Here is a 19,994-nt window from a genome sequence, read left to right on the forward strand (position 1 = left end):
GACACGAAAGGGATTGGTGTCTAAGACGAGTTTCTAAAAATCTTTGTAAACAAATAATTTCCTCTCTCTCTCTCTCTCTCTCTCTCTCTCTCTCTCTCTCTCTCTCTCTCTCTCTCTCTCTTTTTGTTTTAACTTTTTTTAAAGGGAGATGAAAGATGTATACAAAAGGATTTTTATCTTTTCGTAATATATATATATATATATATAGAGATATATATATAGATATATATATATATATATATATATATATATATATATATATATATATATATATATATATATATATATATATATATATATATATATATATATATATATATATATATATATATATATATATATATATATATATATGTATACTGTATGTATGTGTGTAAATGTATGTATGTATGTAAACCAACTCTCTCTTCCTTCACACAACTAATCCATCTATCAAGTATATGAGCACATCAGGACATCCAATCAATCAATCAGTGTAAATTGAACTGAATCCCGAAAGGCGATTATTTATCCGGATTCGACGGAGACGCCAATCTATTGAACGTAAATTCAAAGGACAATAAATCCAAGGGAAAAATGATTCTGCCTCTTTTGAATTTGAATTTGAGTTTTGTTTTATTTTCTGTTACTCATGGAAGAGTTATTTTGTCCACAAAAAGCAATACTGTCATACGAATTGAAGAGAAATGACAGCAGATTCTTTTTGACGATCCTGAAACCTATTTTGGAGTTCATCACAAATTTGCAGAAACAGACGATGGCTTTTAAAGTTGTTTACTGAAATGAATATCATTTAATATAGACAAAATGGATCTTTTGACAATGAATTGCTTTTATCATTATATCTAAATCAAGTAAAATCAGTAAAAGTAATAAATACTACATAATATTTCAGCTTCTTCCACAAAGTTCTTCATTGAGGTAAATATTATTTAATATAGAAAAAATGAATCATTTCTCATTGAATTACATTTATCATTATATCTAAATGAAGTAGATTCAATTGAAGTCATAGAAAATGCATAATAACATTTCAGCTTCCATAGATTATTTCAGGGTGATAATAAGTGGCGAGATTGGGCTCAACAATTCATCAAATATTATGAATCCCTAAATGGATAGTCACGAATGTAAAGTTTATCATTGTTTTGCAATATTCATATCTTTATCAATTTTATGTTGTCTGTGTATGTACTAGCAATCTTGTGGTTTTAGAATTTATTCTGGATTCAAATCCATAAAGGAACAGCGAACATTTACATATCTCTGTGGTGGATTCAGCACTTTCTCAAATTTTGGTTCTGTGTGAAAACTGTTCAGCCTCCAATATGAGATACTTTCATATAACACTTTTCTCTCTCTCTCTCTCTCTCTCTCTCTCTCTCTCTCTCTCTCTCTCTCTCTCTCTCTCTCTCTCTCTCTCAAAGAGATATGAAACTGCTGTTGCAGGTATAACTCTTTTCAATGTAATAGAATATTTATGCGTGACTTTCAGAATCTCTCTCTCTCTCTCTCTCTCTCTCTCTCTCTCTCTCTCTCTCTCTCTCTCTCTCTCTCTCTTCTCTCTTCTCTGAGATAATTAGATTTTGTAATTAGAATATTTATGTTTTAGAATATTCTCTCTCTCTTTTTGAATCTCTCTCTCTCTCTCTCTCTTCTCTAAGACTGGAAAGCTTGTATTTTTGGAAATTAAAATCTTATAAATAGCCATCAAATTCTCTCTCTCTGGGAAAAGTCTTCTCTCTCTCTCTCTCTCTCTCTCTCTCTCTCTCTCTCTCTCTCTCTCTCTCTCTGAGATGATCTTCTGTTCCAGGTATACCATCTCTTTGGGTAATTAGAATATTTATATATTCTCTAGTACTCTCTCTCTCTCTCTCTCTCTCCTCCATGCATCTTCTCCCCTTCAGTATTATTTTCTCCAGCTTTTCCATAAAAAAAAAAAAGAGCCTTTTGACACTTTCGTCTCCAAAAGGGAACCCTTTAAATCCTCAGAATCCCCTAGAAATTAATCCACGACCACAAAATTAATCCCTTTTTCTTCTTCTTCTTCTTCTTCTTCTTCTTCTTCTCAGGATCCCACACTGAATCCTTTGTAGTTGGCATTTAAAAGAAACAAAACTGATCGGCCTTTTGCTTCTGAAGAGAAGGATCCCCACACTGAATCCTTTGAGAAGAGAAAGAAGAAAGAGAGAGAGAGAGAGAGAGAGAGAGAGAGAGAGAGAGAGAGAGAGAGAGAGAGAGAGAGAGAGAGCTTACGCTAATGACGAATGATTAGTTTCAAAGCGATTCGGAGGATGAGCGATTGTCTTTTCATTTGTATCAGATATTCCTTTTGTTGTTTTAATGGCGTCTACCTTCTTTCTTTCTTTCTTTTTTCTTTCTTTCTTTCTTTGTATTTGATGTCATTTATCTTTGTCTCTGATTCCCTTCTCACGGTAAAAGACGTCTGTGAATTCGGCATTTTATCTTTTTTCCAATTTCGCTTTACATTTGTTAACTTACCACCTCAAGCAAGGTGCACTGTAGGCATTACTGAAGGTGGTTTGCAGCGTTCCCTTTGCAGGCCCCTGTTGCAACTTCTAACTATTACTAGTTATTTTCTTTTCTTGCCTTTTTCCTTTATCTCCATTTTCTGTTCCTTTCTTGCTGTTCAACCTCTCTAACTATTACTAGTTATTGCAACTGTGTGGTTTTCTCCCAGGTCCAACTTTAGGTCCAATTTTTGTCTCCTTTATTTTCTGGATCCCTTTATCTCGCTGTCCAACCGCTCGAACTACCTCTTTCACTGTGCTTGGCACTGCATGGCTGGAAGTGCCCAGTGCTGGGCTTCATGTCCTCATTTTCAAAACTATAAATATTTATCTGTGGTCATTAATTTCTGAAATTGTTAATTCTTTCAAATGAACACCTTAATATTCTTTGGAAGCTTGAATTTCAAGTCAGTGGCCCCTGTGGTGGGCTTGTTCGATGTAAATATGGTTCTTCATCTTCTGGATAATAATAATAATAATAATAATAATAATAATAATAATAATAATAATAATAATAATAATAATCCACTTTCTGAAGTCCCAAGTTTAAACAGCGTTGCCAAGTAATTTAAATGTCAGGTAAATAACTGATTTGTTAAAGTATTACTTAAGATATTAATGAAAATAATTATTTGAAGTAATCAGTTAAATATTAAATAATAAAAGTATTAATTTATAATAAATGTTAATTAATAAAAATGTCAATTGGTAAAAATATTAAATATAAAATATCAACTAACGAACCACATCTAATGACTTCTTCCATTCATTCATTCATCCATTGTTTATTTGTTTGTTTGTCTGTCTGCTCTTTGAGTCAACAACATTCAAAGGGCGTCTTGAATCACGCAGCCAAAAGAACCTCGCGAGCAGCCCCAAAGGAAACGGGAGGAGGCTTCTTCACTTTCCCCCAAGGGAACAAACTTCGTCTCTCCAGCCTTGTTTCCATGTAAATGAAACTCTCCCTCCTCCCACCACCCCCTCCCCTCTCCTCACCTGAAGGAGATTCTCACCTGCGCGGTTCTTCAGGCAATATTCTCTGGGCGCGAGAGAAACACCTTACCTGATCCACCAGGTGTCTGAAGTGTTTAATCAGCAGAGTTGGTCTAGATTCGCCTGCCATGTTGCTTTTGTTTATCAGTCTTCTTCTTCTTCTTCTTCTTCTTCTTCTTCTTCTTCTTCTTCTTCTTCTTCTTCTTCTTCTTCTTCTTCTTCTTCTTCTTCTTCATGTGAACGGCATCAAAGACGACAAAATTAACCCGAATGACCTAACTATTTCATTTAACACTACATTATTATTATTATTATTATTATTATTATTATTATTATTATTATTCTATTATTACTTATTATTATTATTACCTAACTGGTATTACATTAAACTCATTTTTAAAATGTTCCTTCTCTCTCTTTTCAGGGACGAAACCCCAAAACATTGGCCCTGTATTTCAATGGGAAGTCTTCTGCAGGTAAGTATATGAATCCCTTTGCTCATATTTTGGGAGAGATTGTCACTTTTTTTTCTAAGCATCCAAGATTGCTTTGGCTTCTATGTTTGCATGTATGTATTCATGTATTTACAATATATATATATACATATCACACATATATACACATATATATACCATATATATATATATATATATATATATATATATATATATATATATATATATATATATATATATATATATATATATATATATATATATATATATATAAATCATTTTGATATTCTAGTAGGTGGTTCTCCAGTACGAATATGCAAAGCAGTATATATGTATACTGAATTTGCTTGCAGTAGAAAGGAACTGAAGGTATTGTATCATATCAGAAGACACCATGGTCCATTCTTTCGCGTTTTTGGTCGCAAAAAAAAAAAGTTTCCTTTACAACAGTTTCTCATCGCGTTTTAAGGGCAACACTTCTCATTGCGTTTTTCTTTCAGAAGAACTGCCTTTTTTATAAGGCAGTTCTTCAATACTGAAAGAAAAACGCCAACTCTGAAAAAGCAGCAAAATAACAGACGATATATTTTTTCAGCTTTGAATGTCGTTGTTAGGAAAGATAGATTGATTTAGGGTTTTTATTTGTTTTGAGGAGAGAGAGAGAGAGAGAGAGAGAGAGAGAGAGAGAGAGAGAGAGAGAGAGAGAGAGAGAGAGAGAGAGAGAGCTGCAATAGGATCCCTGATGTGTTTTCAACTTTGAATCTGAAATATAACATCACACATATTAGAGTATATTACCAACTTCGGGAAACATCAGGGCTTAGGATTCATCATACTTGTCACTATCAGTAACTAAGACCTGTTTAAAACAAGTGAAAAATGCGCTGAAGTTTCTCCGGCGCAGTCGAGTTTATTGCACAGCGTAGAATGCTGTATGAAACTTTTAGCCTCGGCCCGTGAAACTTTCAGCCGCTGACCGGTTGTGGCCTGTGTTGTTGGTACCTATAACGCTGCCAGACGTACGATTATGGCTGAATTTAACCTTATGTAAAATAAAAACTATGGTATGTTTGATGATCAACATACCAATTTGCAGCCTTCTAGCCTCAGTAGTTTTTAAGATCTGAGGGCGGACAGAAAAAGTGCCGACAGACAGACAAACTATCTCAATAGTTTTCTTTTACAGAAAACTAAAAAGATATATAAAATCACTCATAAACCACCATGCAGATATGCGCTGTATACACACATACAAAATATACGTGCTCGCATACGGTACAAGCGTCCCCCGGTGACATATCATGAATCCCACAAAATCATAACTAGTTGATGACGCAATATATCAGGTGAAACGTCCCTTTATTTCTAAAATAATGGCCTCTCCGACCATCGATGTCTTACTCATCGATTCTCATAAAAGTCACCATAAATCCTCCTCTTGGGGAAGAAATTCTCCCCCAACTAAATAATTTGTTCAAATCCTCCATCACTGGAAACCATTTACCCAACACTCAAAGAAGCACGGGGAGTGAGTGATAGCATCAATACCTTTCCAGTTTCCAGACCCAAGCGGATAAAGTTTCCAGCGAAAAGAGTAACAATAAAAGAGTAACAATGTCAGCTGATGGAACTACACGAGTAACGCCAACGGTTTCCAGTCCAGTAGATGTGCTGGAAGTGACGCTGGATGAAAAAGCGTTTATACGAACACAAAGTTTTACAAAGGTGGATTCCATACGGAATGGGAATCCACGTGAAGGCAAAAGGCCTTCAGGAATGAACTGGGGCAGTTCAGAGTTTTAGACGGATTGGTAGGAAGAGAGAGAGAGAGAGATTATATGATATCTAAACAATGGCAGCAGTTTGCAAAGAGGTAACCAAATATTATTCCTTGTTATTGGTGATTAATATGACTTTTCATCACATGAACAGTGTTGAAAATGAGATGGGAAATATTTCAGCCTTAACTCACTTGCTTCAAAGATAATCTTAAATAGAACAACGTCTATTATCATACTTGCAATCACCCTCCAGTAATCCTTCATATCAGTATGAGGTTAGGATGCAGTTTAATCTAATTTAGTAATATTTTTACATACATATATACAGCAATGCTATTCCTTCCGGGGAGTGAAACTAAATATTCATTATTTTTTCCCCTCTGAGAACAGAGATGTCATTCTCAATTCATTATCAATTCATTACATTCAAAAGGGGTTGAAGTGTCAGTTCATATCCATTCCTACAATGCCCCTCCCAACCCTCTCCCCTCAACCCACCCCACCTCCCACCCACTCCCCACTCCCACACACCACCCAACCCACACCCAACCCCACACCCTGCACACCCCAACACATGACTCTACCCCACACCCACCCCTATACTCCCAAACCCCACACCCCACACCTCCACACACCACCCTACCCCACACACCATCCCACCCCACACTCCCACACCCCCACACAACACTCCACCCTGCACTCCCACACCCTGACACCCCACACAAACCCCACCCCACACTACCACACCCATACCCCTACGCAACACCCCACCCCACACTCCCACATCCCACACCCCATCCCACCCCTACCCCACACCACAACCCACACCCACCCCACTCCACAACCCATCCCCACCATAACCCACACCTTACCCCACACCCCACCACAGGACTGCACCGTGAGTTAGCGTCAAGTTTCTATAAAGTTTTTCCCCAAATGATGTATAAAGCTTATGGCTTCCCGTCCATACACACTGAAGAAACACGAAAGAATTTCTGGAAATTCCTTCCTCGTTCATGAAGAAGAAGAAGAAGAAGAAGAAGAAGAAGAAGAAGAAGAAGAAGAAGAAGAAGAAGAAGAAGAAGAAAAGGATAAATGATTGGAAATAAATCATGGCTGAAATGACAGAGGAAGATTCGTTTGTCTTCCACTGACGATCTCGGTATCTCTCTCTCTCTCTCTCTCTCTCTCTCTCTCTCTCTCTCTCTCTCTCTCTCTCTCCTGATATAATCGAGATAATGTGTCCCTACAAGCTATAAAAAACGTAAATCTAGGTGCTCTGGATATGAAAAGAACCCACAAAATGTGGACTGGCCAAGATAACATTTCTCTCTCTCTCTCTCTCTCTCTCTCTCTCTCTCTCTCTCTCTCTCTCTCTCTCTCTCTCTTTAAGCATACATTAAATACCACAAACAATTAGAATTACTGACATTTTGTCAGCATTTCAAAAAGTGGCAGATGTCACAAAACATGCAAGAAACACTTCATCTTTTCATCAATAGACAGAAAGAACTATTTAATGACATTTGCGAATCATTTCATTTCGTGACATTTTCCAATGTTCTGTGTTGTATTAAGACCTTTTATTACAACATCAGTTAAATGAGCTGAATGCTCTATAAATAGTTCGAGAAGATGAAAACAGAAAGATTTGCAATAAGCAGGCAACAGAAGCGACCATCTAAAAATGCTGAGTTTATTCAACATGAGACTTTTTCTAGTTTTCGCGTATTCTGCAAAAATATTCCTCTTAATATTTCAATAAATGCATAATTTACTGTTGTGGAAGACAGAGCTGTATTTCATTCCATTATAAGTATTGGAAAAAAGAATTAGACCCATTCTAATGCCATTATTATTATTATTATTATTATTATTATTATTATTATTATTATTATTATTATTATTATTATTATTATTATTATTATTATTATTATTATTATTATTATTATTATTATTATTATTATTATTCTAGTTTTAATCAAACTGATAGATACACGTCATTGACAGGACCCAGTGCTCGGCCCTTGTCTAAATTCTATATTCAATTCAATTCAATTCATTTCTCTGACGTATTCGATTATTTCTCCTAAATATTTCCCACCATGATTTATATTTCAGGAACTCACTAGACGTGTTTTTTCACCTCTCTAGAAACGTACACCATCAAAACGGGAGGGCCTCGATGAGGTAATCCTCATCCTGCCTCACTGAAAGAACCTCCACCTCTAACAAGCAACTGTCAGTGTAGATGTCTGAACAGAGTTGTTCAAAATAAACAGGATTTCTCGAGGCGGGGAGATGACACTTAGGTGACTCCCATCAAACTCGATGGGACTTTTGAGATGCTTTTCTTCTCTGCTACACATTTTTTTTTTATCTATTTTTAGTTTTTATTGGTTTTATGAAAAGAAAACTGCTGTGCCGGCTTTGTGCGTCCGTCCGCACTTTTTTCTGTCCGCACTTGGTCTGTCCGCCCTCAGATCTTAAAGACTACTGAGGCTGGAGGGCTGCAAATTGGTATGTTGATCATCCACCCTCCAGTCATCAAACATACCGCATTGCAACCCTCTAGCCTCCTCAGTAATTTTTATTTGATTTAAGGTTAAAGCTAGCCATAATCTTGCTTCTGGCAACGTTATAGGACAGGCCACCACCGGGCATTGTTAAAGTTTCATGGGCCGCGGTTCATACAGCATTATACCGAGACCACCGAAAGATAGATCAATTTCCGGTGTCCTTGATTATACGCTGTACAGAAAACTCGATTGCGCCGAAGAAACTTCGGCGCATTTTTTTACTTGTTACATTTTGATTTGGCCATAAGCGCTGTGCCACCTTCGTGATTTCCATAATGCTCAATAAATAAACCCCTTTGCATTCTTTCCTTGTAAAGACCAGCCATTCCCACCGTATACTCAAGAGTTGAGAATCGCCTTCCATCCTCAAAGAATAACCGTCCTCCTTTCCCTCGTAAAACCACGAAATCGCTCCTGGGTAAAACTGATACTGAACTCGAATCTCTGCTCTATATCAGCCGACGATCGAGCGTAAAATGGGCGTATTTGCGGCACTTGGCGTAGAAGGAAGGAAGGAAGGAAGGAATAAAAGCGTGAAAGTGGAGAGATGATGGAACGAGAAATATGTTTAGCCAAGGGGCAGATATTTTATATACAGTTGGTTTTGAGATGGTTGATAAGACTGCCTCTTTTCTCTTTTTCTTCTTCTTCTTCTTAAATTTTCTTATCTCTCTTCTCTCTCTCTCTCTCTCTCTTTATTTTTTAATCATACTGATAAAGTATTATGCCTGAATCATATTAAATATACTGAAATAAAATGAAATAAAACATTTTCTTCTTAAACAAAGGAAAACCGCTTATTTTTAAAACAACATTAAGAGTCGACTCCATCTACAAGGAAATATATAAAAATAACTTTTAAGAGGCTAAATATTTTTCCCTCTCTGCAGAGGAGGAGAAGAACCTAATAAGTTTTGAAGATCCCTCTGCAACAGCTTTTCTCTGTCTCTTAGTGCTGATATTGCATTACAAATCCTCTCGAGGGAGGAAACGGAGAGGAATTATAGGGTGCAACAGGAGATGAGAAGTTCTTCTATTGCTGTTCTGATTTTTTTTTCTTTCGTCGTTGATTAAATTTAAAGATTTCTATTTTAAGACATCAGTGAGTCTTCTCTCTCTCTCTCTCTCTTCTCTCTCTCTCTCTCTCTCTCTCTCTCTCTCTCTCTCTCTCTCTCTAGGTCCTGTTTGATTCATTTCTCTTTAGTTCCTGTGGAAATTCAGTGGAAATGCATAGCAAATCTTATCATTTTATATATATATGATACTGATATATTTTTAGCATACAAATTTACACTGTGGATATTCCAACTGGATAACACAAATTTGAATTCTGGCCTTGAGGTTGGAGAAGAAACTCTTGGGTTTAACTTAATTAATTATATTTACAAAAGAAAAACACATATCAGAAGAATGGTAACATAACTGGGACGGGCAGACAAGGTCCCGTAATACAAGATGAAAGAAGCAAGCGACTGGGACTTGCTTGAAGAGACAATGGGAGCCTGCTTCAACACGTCGTAAATTGTAGTGTCACTAAACACCAAGATGATGCACAGATCCACAGCTGACTACTCTAATCTGTAATCGAAACACCTATGTTACTTAGTCTAAAATAGCTATTTTTATTAAGGAATCGAGGAATTACACTGAAGGTGCCTAGACTGAACTCGATTCTTCAAATTGTAACGATTGTTACTCTTCACTTCAGTGAGTTGAAACTAAAAAAGCAATGCAGGTCTCACTGTAGGAATATCGCACTATGAAAAGGAAAACAGTTCTTATTGCTGACTGGCTAAATTTCAAATTTTTTGTCGTGATTTTCCTCTCTCCAAATTTGGGAGGGCAAGTGAAGACTAGGTCACAGCAAAAGTTACTATGGCTCCCGGCAGCCACTTGACAGCAAGGGAAAGGACAAGAGTCCTGGCAAAGCATCTGACAAATTCTAAGATTGAGTGTGTCCTCTCTCTCTTATAGCCTCCTGGGATTATGATCCTGCTCTTCGTAGATGGCGCTGGTGTCGGTTTGACCGCATGGCAAACTGCAGGCATGGGGCTGCGTGGGTCAAGTTCCAAGATGGCGGCAAACACATGGTCAATCCTTTGCCTCTATGCCAGCTGACTTGTCTCAGGCGAAGATTTCCATTCCTACTGGAAATTTTGAAAGTCCCAGAGTCACTTTTTGATTAAAGAATTCTGTTTTTATTTTCCCCTGATTGGATAAATGGAACCCCGTATAATGGAAATTCAGTGGGATTAATGAATGATGAGATTTGCGTAAAACATATGGAATTTCCAAGGTATATATATATATATATATATATATATATATATATATATATATATATATATATATATATATATATATATATTTATATATAGTAATTAAATATACATATGGGATGGGGATGGGAGTGTATGTATGAGATGAATTTTGTGGGAGTGAATGTCCATGATGACCTGGTATGCAAAGGCCATTGTTTGTGCACAAAGAGCATGTTTTTGTTTACTCAAGGGTTGCTATTTATGAAATGTTTATAAGATTTGTTTGTGTGTGTGTTCAAAAATACTTTGTACCTCTTCATCTCCTCTGAACAAGGAACCTAAGAAGAGTTTTATAGACAATTAAGTAAAAGACAGTCCAATGGCCTTTTTCATTGACCCAGTCCTTCATGAAAATGAGGAATTAAGAACTTCCATTCTGATTGGTTACTTATGGCATCTCCTTTTTTTAGATTGTTAGTAATGAACTGGAATCGATTAAATGTATTCTGACATTCAGAATTAAATAGTTTCTTCAGGAGAACTTGCTCATCTAATTCTTATTTAGATTACATCTGTCCTACAGCATTTATTTGATTGTTTGCTAGGTTTGAGTCTATATCTATTAGACAGTAGTCTTCGCATATGGCCTTGTTGTAAATTATCTCATTTGATTACCACATTTTTCAGTGTTCATGTTGGGGCAAAGGCCCTGATAAACAAACAATGACTATTGAGATTCCTCTCTGACTACAGATGAGTTTTCTGAGAATTTCTTATTGGTATTTTCGTCAAATTGAAATTCGAGAAGAACTTCGACCCTGAGTTTGAGTCTTGTCTATTGTTTTGGTCAGACTGAAAACAAACAATGATTTCATCAGATGAGGTTTTACCCCAGTTCCTTCTGATTGCTTTTAATATCTGATTAACCTGTACTGCTAAGCCACTATTATTAATTATTATTCACTAATAATATCTTCCTAATATTCTGTCTTTACTATATATATATATATATATATATATATATATATATATATATATATATATATATATATATATATATATGTTAATTTATATATATATATGTGTGTGTGTGTGTGTGTATTTCCCTTTACCTTCTCTTACTTCTTCCTAATGAGCACCATATTCTTTGGAAGCATGAATTTCAGGTCAATGGCCCCTTTGATGGGCTTGTTCCATAGGAATAGGGTTTATTCTCTGAATAATAATAATAATAATAATAATAATAATAATAATAATAATAATAATAATAATAATAATAATAATAATAATAATAACTTGAATTTCAAACACTTACTATGGCTTCGACAACAGTGCACCAATTTTTTACCATCGTTTTCCCAAATCCTGAAATAATGTTTTTATTAATAAGTATCAGATATCCACCAGGGAATGTTCAGTGGTTTAACTTATTACATATTACATCTTTATCATGAAAACAAATCCATTTCGTTTGATTTTCACTAAAAGCAAAACCCTTATCAGTGAATTATAAGTGGTTAAGAACGTGTTAAAAGTATTTCGAAAATATTAACATTTAACTAAGAATTTATCCAATGTTTGTGTATATATTTTAGGTCATTTATGAACAAAATCTAATAGTTCAGTTTGAGCATGCTTATTTAGGTTGTGGGGATATATTGACATTTAACTAAAAATTTAGACAATGTTTATATCTGCACATATATTTATCTCATTTATACACAAGTTCCAATGGCCAGTGATCTTTTTTTTTATATTAAAATGAAAATACTTCATGTTAAAAATGCTTATTTAGTTTGTATGGTTATATTGACATTAGGCTACCTGAAAATTTATACAATGTTTATTTGTGAATATATTTCTAGGGCATTCATACAAAAAGTCTAAAGGTCAATGAGTTTTCAGTTTTTTTTTTTTTAGTATTAAAATGAAAAGTAGAGAAAAAGATACATTTATACCAATATACAGAACATTTAAGCTGATTCTTCACTGCTGACGTCTGCGCAAACTTTCTTTTTGAACGTGCAAGAATCATCAAAGATTCCGTTGCCGATTTAGACAGGCAAGAAAAACAGTTCCTTTATAGTGCCCACCTACTGGAGATAACCCTCCCCCAAAAAAAAATGAGGGGTTAACCTTACATTCCTGCCCAAAAATACGACGGTCCTCATAGCCGTATATATATTTCCGGTAACGAACAGACCTGTCGTAACAGCCAATCATTCTCTAATGCCTGAGGTTTACGGAGAATTGACGGCCTTGCAAAAACACGCGATCGATCCTTCGTGGCGATAAGTGGTAGAGGTGACGCCAGGTAGCACAGGTGACGGAAGGCGGAAGAGAGAGAGAGAGAGAGAGAGAGAGAGAGAGAGAGAGTGGGTGCATGCTTTGAGTGAGTGTAATTTGCATTAGCGTGGCAATTTTGGGTTCTTGTTTGCGTGAGCTGTTCTCATTTCGTTCCTGGGCTGTAAAGAAGAAGAAGAAGAAGAAGAAGAAGAAGAAGTGGCAGTCTTTGTTTTGTTTGTTTTCTGTAGAAAGTCTCTTGTTTTCTCCCTATTTTCTCTTTATTTATTTATTTATTTATTTTTGTATTTATTTATTCATTTATTTTGTGTTTATTTATTTTCTAAATCGAGGCAACAGTAAACAGGCAAATAGATCTTTTCTGACATGAAGGCTTCACTGCCAAGACAAAGTCGGTCTCATTTTTTCGACCAGAGTTGAAAAAACAAAAGCGAATCGCACCTTGATTTAGCCAAAGTCTCCGAAGAAGGGATGACTAAAATATATTTACTCTATCATAAACATGGCTATTCCAAGCCTACATCCCCACGAAACTAGATTAAAGGAAAATGTTCTTTTCTCTCAAACTCATTCAAGAAAGTTCCTCTCAACAAACTTATCATAATAACTGATGACAAAAAGTTAATAAAAACCATATGTATTTTCCGATAAGTGCCAATTTTCACGCGTATTTTGAGACCGCACAATGAATTTCCAAGAAGTCTCTCTCTCTCTTTGAGACTCTCTCTCTCTCTCTCTCTCTCTCTCTCTCTCTCTCTCTCTCTATAAGCTAATTTGAAAGGTCAACGCTGGAAAATGGCTACGGTTGAATGGATTCAGTGAACATTGTAGTGATATGCTGGGCTATTTCTAGATTCGAAATTGCAATGACCGGAGTTCAAGGTGCTGCAATTTAAAGAAAACAGCTTATAATAAATTTTCTGTTATTATTATTTTAAGTTTAGCTGCTGTAACGGGACTCGATTGCAAAATGTCAGCTGCAATATCGTGTCTATGTTTCCGAAGACTTAGGTTAGTCAGTTGCAATGCATTGCTAGCAATTCACCTTGTATCTTCTTCATAATATTAATTTATCTACAGGTATATTTTCACCTAAACCCGAATTAATCTGTAATCATTAAATAACTTCAAAATATTTCGTTGAAATTCAAGAGCAGAATGACTTTTTTGAATGTTCGAGAATATTGAATTAATTACCCCTCCCCTCTGGTGAAGGTCGAACAGCAATGAAGATGGTCAATTATATCAGATTTTCATTAATGGAAAACTAATGATTTCTTGATGAGATTTGAGCATTGGGGGCTGGTCTCTGTTTCAGAAGACTTATAGCCAATAAACTCTGCTTAAGTTTTCATTCTCGGTTCTCGTTTAGTGAAAGACAAAGATGTCAAGTATTGATGTATACATAAGCATATACATGTTTAAACATATTTCTTTTCGACAGTAAAACTCTCTCTCTCTCTCTCTCTCTCTCTCTCTCTCTCTCTCTCTCTCTCTCTCTCTCTCTCTCTCTCAGTACGTATAGTCTGGTCCTACAACGATCTCCCAAAAACTAAAGGTGGTGTACCTTTTCGTTCTGGGGAACAGGGGTAATATTTTATGCTGGTGTATACATAACATCATATACCCGTTATTATTTTGTTTTCAGGTTTAGGCTCAAAAGAAAATATAACCATTTACTTAAAGAAGGAATTTATATTTCCAAGTAACTCTTAGTATATGTATATGTATACATTCTAAAGATACATTATTACGGCCATTGTATAAACATAGTTGATTCCTTATTAACATTAACTGGTTAGAAATTTAATATTATTTTTTGTCAGTACCTTCAATGATTTTACAGGCTGGATGTCAGACTCATTTGCATGGTAGATGTCTCCTAATTTATCATGCAAGAATACTGAACTCAGACATAATTAGGCTGATTCTTCTGTCCAGAAAAGCGTTGAAAATAAAACTGTTGCCTAAAGTCTCCCTCATGCATTCATGGCGCCCGCGAGAGACAGACGCATTTCCAAGACAAATAAAACCACTTCAGGAGATGAGACATTTGACGCGACGCAGATGCTCGTGAGAGAATTACATCCTGTTTTAGCATATTCACCAAGTTCTGGAACGCTGCCATCTTGATATTTTACCGCTGTCATATTCCTGTTTTATCGCTATTATGTCCTTTTTCCCACTGTTTTATACCGTTTTACTGATGTCATTTCCTGTTTCCCATTGTCTTATCCTGCCTTACCGCTGTCACATCCTGTTTTATTGCTATCATATCCTGTTTTACCGTTGTCAAATCCTGTTTTCCACTGCCTTACCTGTCTTACCGTTGTCACATCCTGTTTTATCGCTACCATATCCTGTTTTAACGCTGTCATATCCTGCTTTACTGTTGTCATATCTTGTTTACGCAGAGCAAATGTATGAATCAAAACGCATAATCTAATGAGCGTCTTCCTTCTGTTGGCAAACTGGGCGAGAGAACAAACAGAATTATGGGTTTGATTAAGGAATATTCAAGGTGCAGAGGAGACCCCATAATAATCTGTTATTCATTTCGCGTTTGAAACTCAAAATGTTATTTGATTCCTGTCACCACGATTTCATTTTCGAATGACTCGGGACCTTTAGACTTTTGTTTTTATATTTTTTTATCTTGTCCTTTTTGCGAATCGGTAAAAGTAACTTATAATAGCTTTTTTATAACTGAAAATATACTTTTAGTAAAGTTTTAGTCTATTTTTTATATATAATGAGAAAATTTTGTGTATTTTTTATTGTCATCTTTCTTCAAATTGGTAAAATAGTTATTCATGTTAAATTTATTTTCTATAATAACTTTTATATCGTATTTGCTTTCCATAGTAACCTTTCTAACTTATAGCGTTATCGCCACCGTAAAGAGAGAGAGAGAGAGAGAGAGAGAGAGAGAGAGAGAGAGAGAGAGAGAGAGAGAGAGAGAGAGAGAGAGAGGGCATATTTTCTTGTGCCGTCAATATTCAAATGGCTTTTTCTCTCCCTTCCCCCATAAACTTAATCTTTTATATCTCTTGGGGAAGTGTTCCTCGTTCATTACTTGCAAAAGATAAAAGAGAGAGAGAGAGAGAGAGAGAGAGAGAGAGAGAGAGAGAGAGAGAGAGAGAGATCGCTTATATGCTTCAGCCTTTGATGATCTTTCAAGGGTCTTTTTCTTCTTGTGAAAATAACAAAGGAAAAATGACGCCACCTCACACCAGATGGCTTCACTGTAGTTGCTCGTAGGCCTAAGACTCCATACACCATATTTGGAAAATAATATACATACATACATACATACATACGTATACAATCCTAGTCACTTCTCATTTCTTAGCTTATTATATTTTCGTATCCTTTACAGATTTCGTTTTCTGCTGGACTATGTATTAATCATTCATAGATTTTTTAAATTTATTTTTGCATTATCCAAGATTCGTCTGCTTTACAATGCACAAGCACAGGTACACAGGAATAAAACACCTCACCTGTTTATTTAAAATTGAAAACTTCAGGAAAACCCACTGGGGCTTAATTGTGGCGTTATATCTAGCTTATAATAAACCATTTTTTTTTATTTTAGATATCTTTACTATACGATACCTAATAAGTAATCATAGGAGTCTGTAGATTCCTAATTTGTTTATTTCTTTCTTTTTTAACAAGGCGTGATGAAATTAACAATTTTCTTTTTAAAATATTGCAACAATACTTTTCGAAATGCGAAGACAAAGTTGGCAATAGTTTTTTGAAGAATGCAGTAATATTTACCGAAATGCCAAGACAAAATTGACAGTATTCTTTTTAAAAGAATATTGCAACAATACTTTTCGAAATGCAAAGACAAAGTTGGCAATAGTCTTCTGAAGAATGTAGTAATATTTCCCGAAAGGCAAGGACAAAGTTGACAGTTTTATTTTTAGAATATAGCAACAATACTTTCCGAAATGCAGAGCTGCAGGAAGCTGATTTTTTCTCTCATATATAAAAGCACCGTTTAAAAGAACGAGATTGAAAGCAACTTCTGAGCAGTTGCCTTCGAGTTTCTACGGAAGTGAGAAAAAGATGATTGGAGCGACAGGGAAAATCTGCAAGCTCAGCAACTGTGCTGTTATGCAGAGAGAGAGAGAGAGAGAGAGAGAGAGAGAGAGAGCTATAACTTTGTTACATCATCAGCAACTTTAGCGCGAATCCGCAAGAAAAACTTCTGTAAGTTGGCCAAACAAAGTTGATGAATAGTTAGGAAACAAAAACTCCCCGGCTCTCAGTCAGAACAAAGGACGATCGATTCTGAAACATTCTTGACTGAAATTCTAACTGACTGACTCATTCACTCACTGACTCACTCTCTTACTCACTCATTCACTCACTGATTCACTCACTCCTTCACTTGTCTGGCTCACTCACAGACTCACTCACTTCTCACTCACTCATTCGTTCATTCACTCAGACTCACTGATTCATTCACTCAATGACTCACTCACTGACTCATTCACTCACTCATTGACTGACTCACTGACTGACTCACTCACTCACTGACTGACTGACTGACTGACTGACTGACTCACCCACTCACTGACAGACTCACTCACAAACTCACTGACTCACTCATCATGCTTACTGAGTCACAGACTTACTGACTCACTCACATGCTCACTCACTCAAAAAATTGCTGAGACACACCTTCGTTAATTGGCAGCTATGTGATTTATAGTAAACATTGTTAGTGCTATTTCTTCTAAGGCTACTTAATGCTGGTGTTAGGTGAGGTTAAAGTGATAACGAAAAGGCTAAAATCGTAACTGTGAAAGAAGAAGAAGAAGAAGAAGAAGAAGAATGTACGAATGCAAGAACCATCCAATAAAGATAAACACAACTACTTTGAATTCTTTTGTCAAGAGCCTGCGATAATGTGTTTTCCTGCCTGACTAAAATAAATACAAAAAAAAACTAACATTGGATAAAACTGTTCGTACTGTTGACAAATCCATTACCCGACATGTCATGTCAACAACGTATCATCATCAACGATTGGTCTAACGACCTGTCTCATCTCAAACATTTGTTTAACTGAAAGTATTGACATTCACTAAATCGGCTGAATGAATCCCAAGTCATTCACGCGCATGCGTCTTATCTCATGACGTGACGTCAGCATTGATTTGTTTTATTTTGCTGCTGTTCAATATTGAATATGACAGCAACGAAAGGCGACGTCAGAATTCCAACAACATAGAAATTATTTTTAAAAAGTGAGGCCTACGGAATAATATCAGCACTGAAATCAGGCCAACTTACTGAGTACTTTTGGGCCGAGAGAGAGAGAGAGAGAGAGAGAGAGAGAGAGAGAGAGAGAGAGAGAGAGAGAGAGGACGAAATGAGCTAAAGTTAAAGGGAAAACCGATCTTTTATTAGGAGTCCATATAAGTGAAAATGAGTGAAAGTCTGTGGCACAAATTGACATGACACGACCCTTGTATTCGACTTTGGGTCATAATGAACAGAGGCTGAAATGGACTGAGGAGGTCCAGAGGCCTCGTACAGAAAGAACCTTTCGTTCTGGTTTTTATTCGTGGAGGAATGTTGCTGACCTCCTCCTCCTCCTCCTCCTCCTCCTCCTCCTCCTCCTCCGGCTCCTTTATGGCACTTGTTGCTGCTCTTTTCTCATCGCATTCCGTCCTCCTTCACCTCACTCCTCACTTCACCCCCTCCTCACTTCACCTCCCTCATCCCACCTCCTCCACCTCACCCCCACTTTTACTCCCACCCCAACTCAAGTCACCTCAACCCTCCTCAGCTCACCTCATCCCACCTCAAGTCACCCCACCCCACTTCTCCCCCCACCTCACCTCAGTCACCTCACACCACCTCACCCAAATCACCCCACCCCACCTCAACCCTACTCCCACCTCTCCCACCTCACATCAAGTCATCCCACCCCACAACTCCCCACCCCACCTCACTTCCTTCACCCCAACTCTCCCTACCCTACCCCACTCTCCCACCCACCCCACCCCCCAGTCATCACATTCCACCTCTTCCCAGCCACCTCAAGTCACCCCATTCCACCTCTCCCCACCCCACCCAAGTCACCCCACCCACCTCAAGTCACCCCACCCCACCTCATCTCACTCATCCCATCCCACTTCACACCACCCCACCTAACCTCACATCACCCCACCCCACCCCATCTCACCTCACATCACCCCACCACATCTCACCTCTCCCCACTTCACCACACCTCTCCCCACCACACCTCACCCTACTACATCTCAGTTCACCTCACCCCATCCCATTTCACCCTACAACGTCTCACCCCACCCCATCCCACCTCACTCTCTCTCTCTCTCTCTCTCTCTCTCTCTCTCTCTCTCACACACACACACACTCACAGACACACAAACACATCTTGCCTTCCCAAAAATTGCATCTTGTAAATCCCAGAGAGCTCTTATTAGGGTCAGAGAGGCCTATCTGTCGAAGGATAATGTTCCTTCGTGTCCTTTAGCGTTTGGTATGAAAACATCGCAAAATATAATAAACTATTAAAGTTCATGAAAGGTCCGTGTAATTGAATGACAGGGCAGTTATTCAGGTCGTGAAAAACTGTGTATACAAACACCTTTACACTCAGAATGTAAGATTTTGTTAGCAATACAAAACTGTATTTACATTTATGTTTGAAGTCTAAACAAGCCTGTTTGTACATTTCTGACTGAACGTTGAGTAATACCCTGCATACTCTTTATTAACGCATGGGAAAATAAACATACACACACACACATACATAAATATTCAATTCCAGTGAAAGTCACAGATAATTGCTTGATATCAGCAGGAAAAAAGGTATATATAATATATATATATATATATATATATATATATATATATATATATATATATATATATATATATATATATATATATATATATATATATATATATATATAAATAAAGGATATAAATCAAAAATGCCATGCCAACTTTCGCTCAGGAAAGTGACACGACGGAGCGGTGCTAGGCCTTTCGACTTACTTCTAAATAAAGGACAGTAAATCAAAATGCCTAGGACCAC

The 19,994-nt window shown here is 36.8% G+C and overlaps 2 protein-coding genes across 2 annotated transcripts; both read left to right on the forward strand.

Annotated features, from left to right (window-relative positions):
* Nucleotides 1-6,226: 6,226 nt before the first annotated feature.
* LOC136846840 (uncharacterized) lies at nt 6,227-7,974 on the forward strand. Its single transcript, XM_067118109.1, has 2 exons — nt 6,227-6,658; nt 7,915-7,974. Exons 1-2 carry the CDS (start codon nt 6,227-6,229, stop codon nt 7,972-7,974), a joined length of 492 nt encoding a protein of 163 aa, XP_066974210.1.
* A 10,525-nt stretch (nt 7,975-18,499) lies between these two features.
* Nucleotides 18,500-19,084, forward strand: LOC136846841 (uncharacterized). Its single transcript, XM_067118110.1, has one exon. The coding sequence runs from the start codon at nt 18,500-18,502 to the stop codon at nt 19,082-19,084; it is 585 nt and encodes a 194-aa protein (XP_066974211.1).
* The last annotated feature ends 910 nt before the right edge of the window (nt 19,085-19,994 follow it).

This window comes from Macrobrachium rosenbergii, chromosome 15, assembly GCF_040412425.1.
Source record: "Macrobrachium rosenbergii isolate ZJJX-2024 chromosome 15, ASM4041242v1, whole genome shotgun sequence".
Classification (NCBI taxonomy): Eukaryota; Metazoa; Arthropoda; class Malacostraca; order Decapoda; family Palaemonidae; genus Macrobrachium; species Macrobrachium rosenbergii.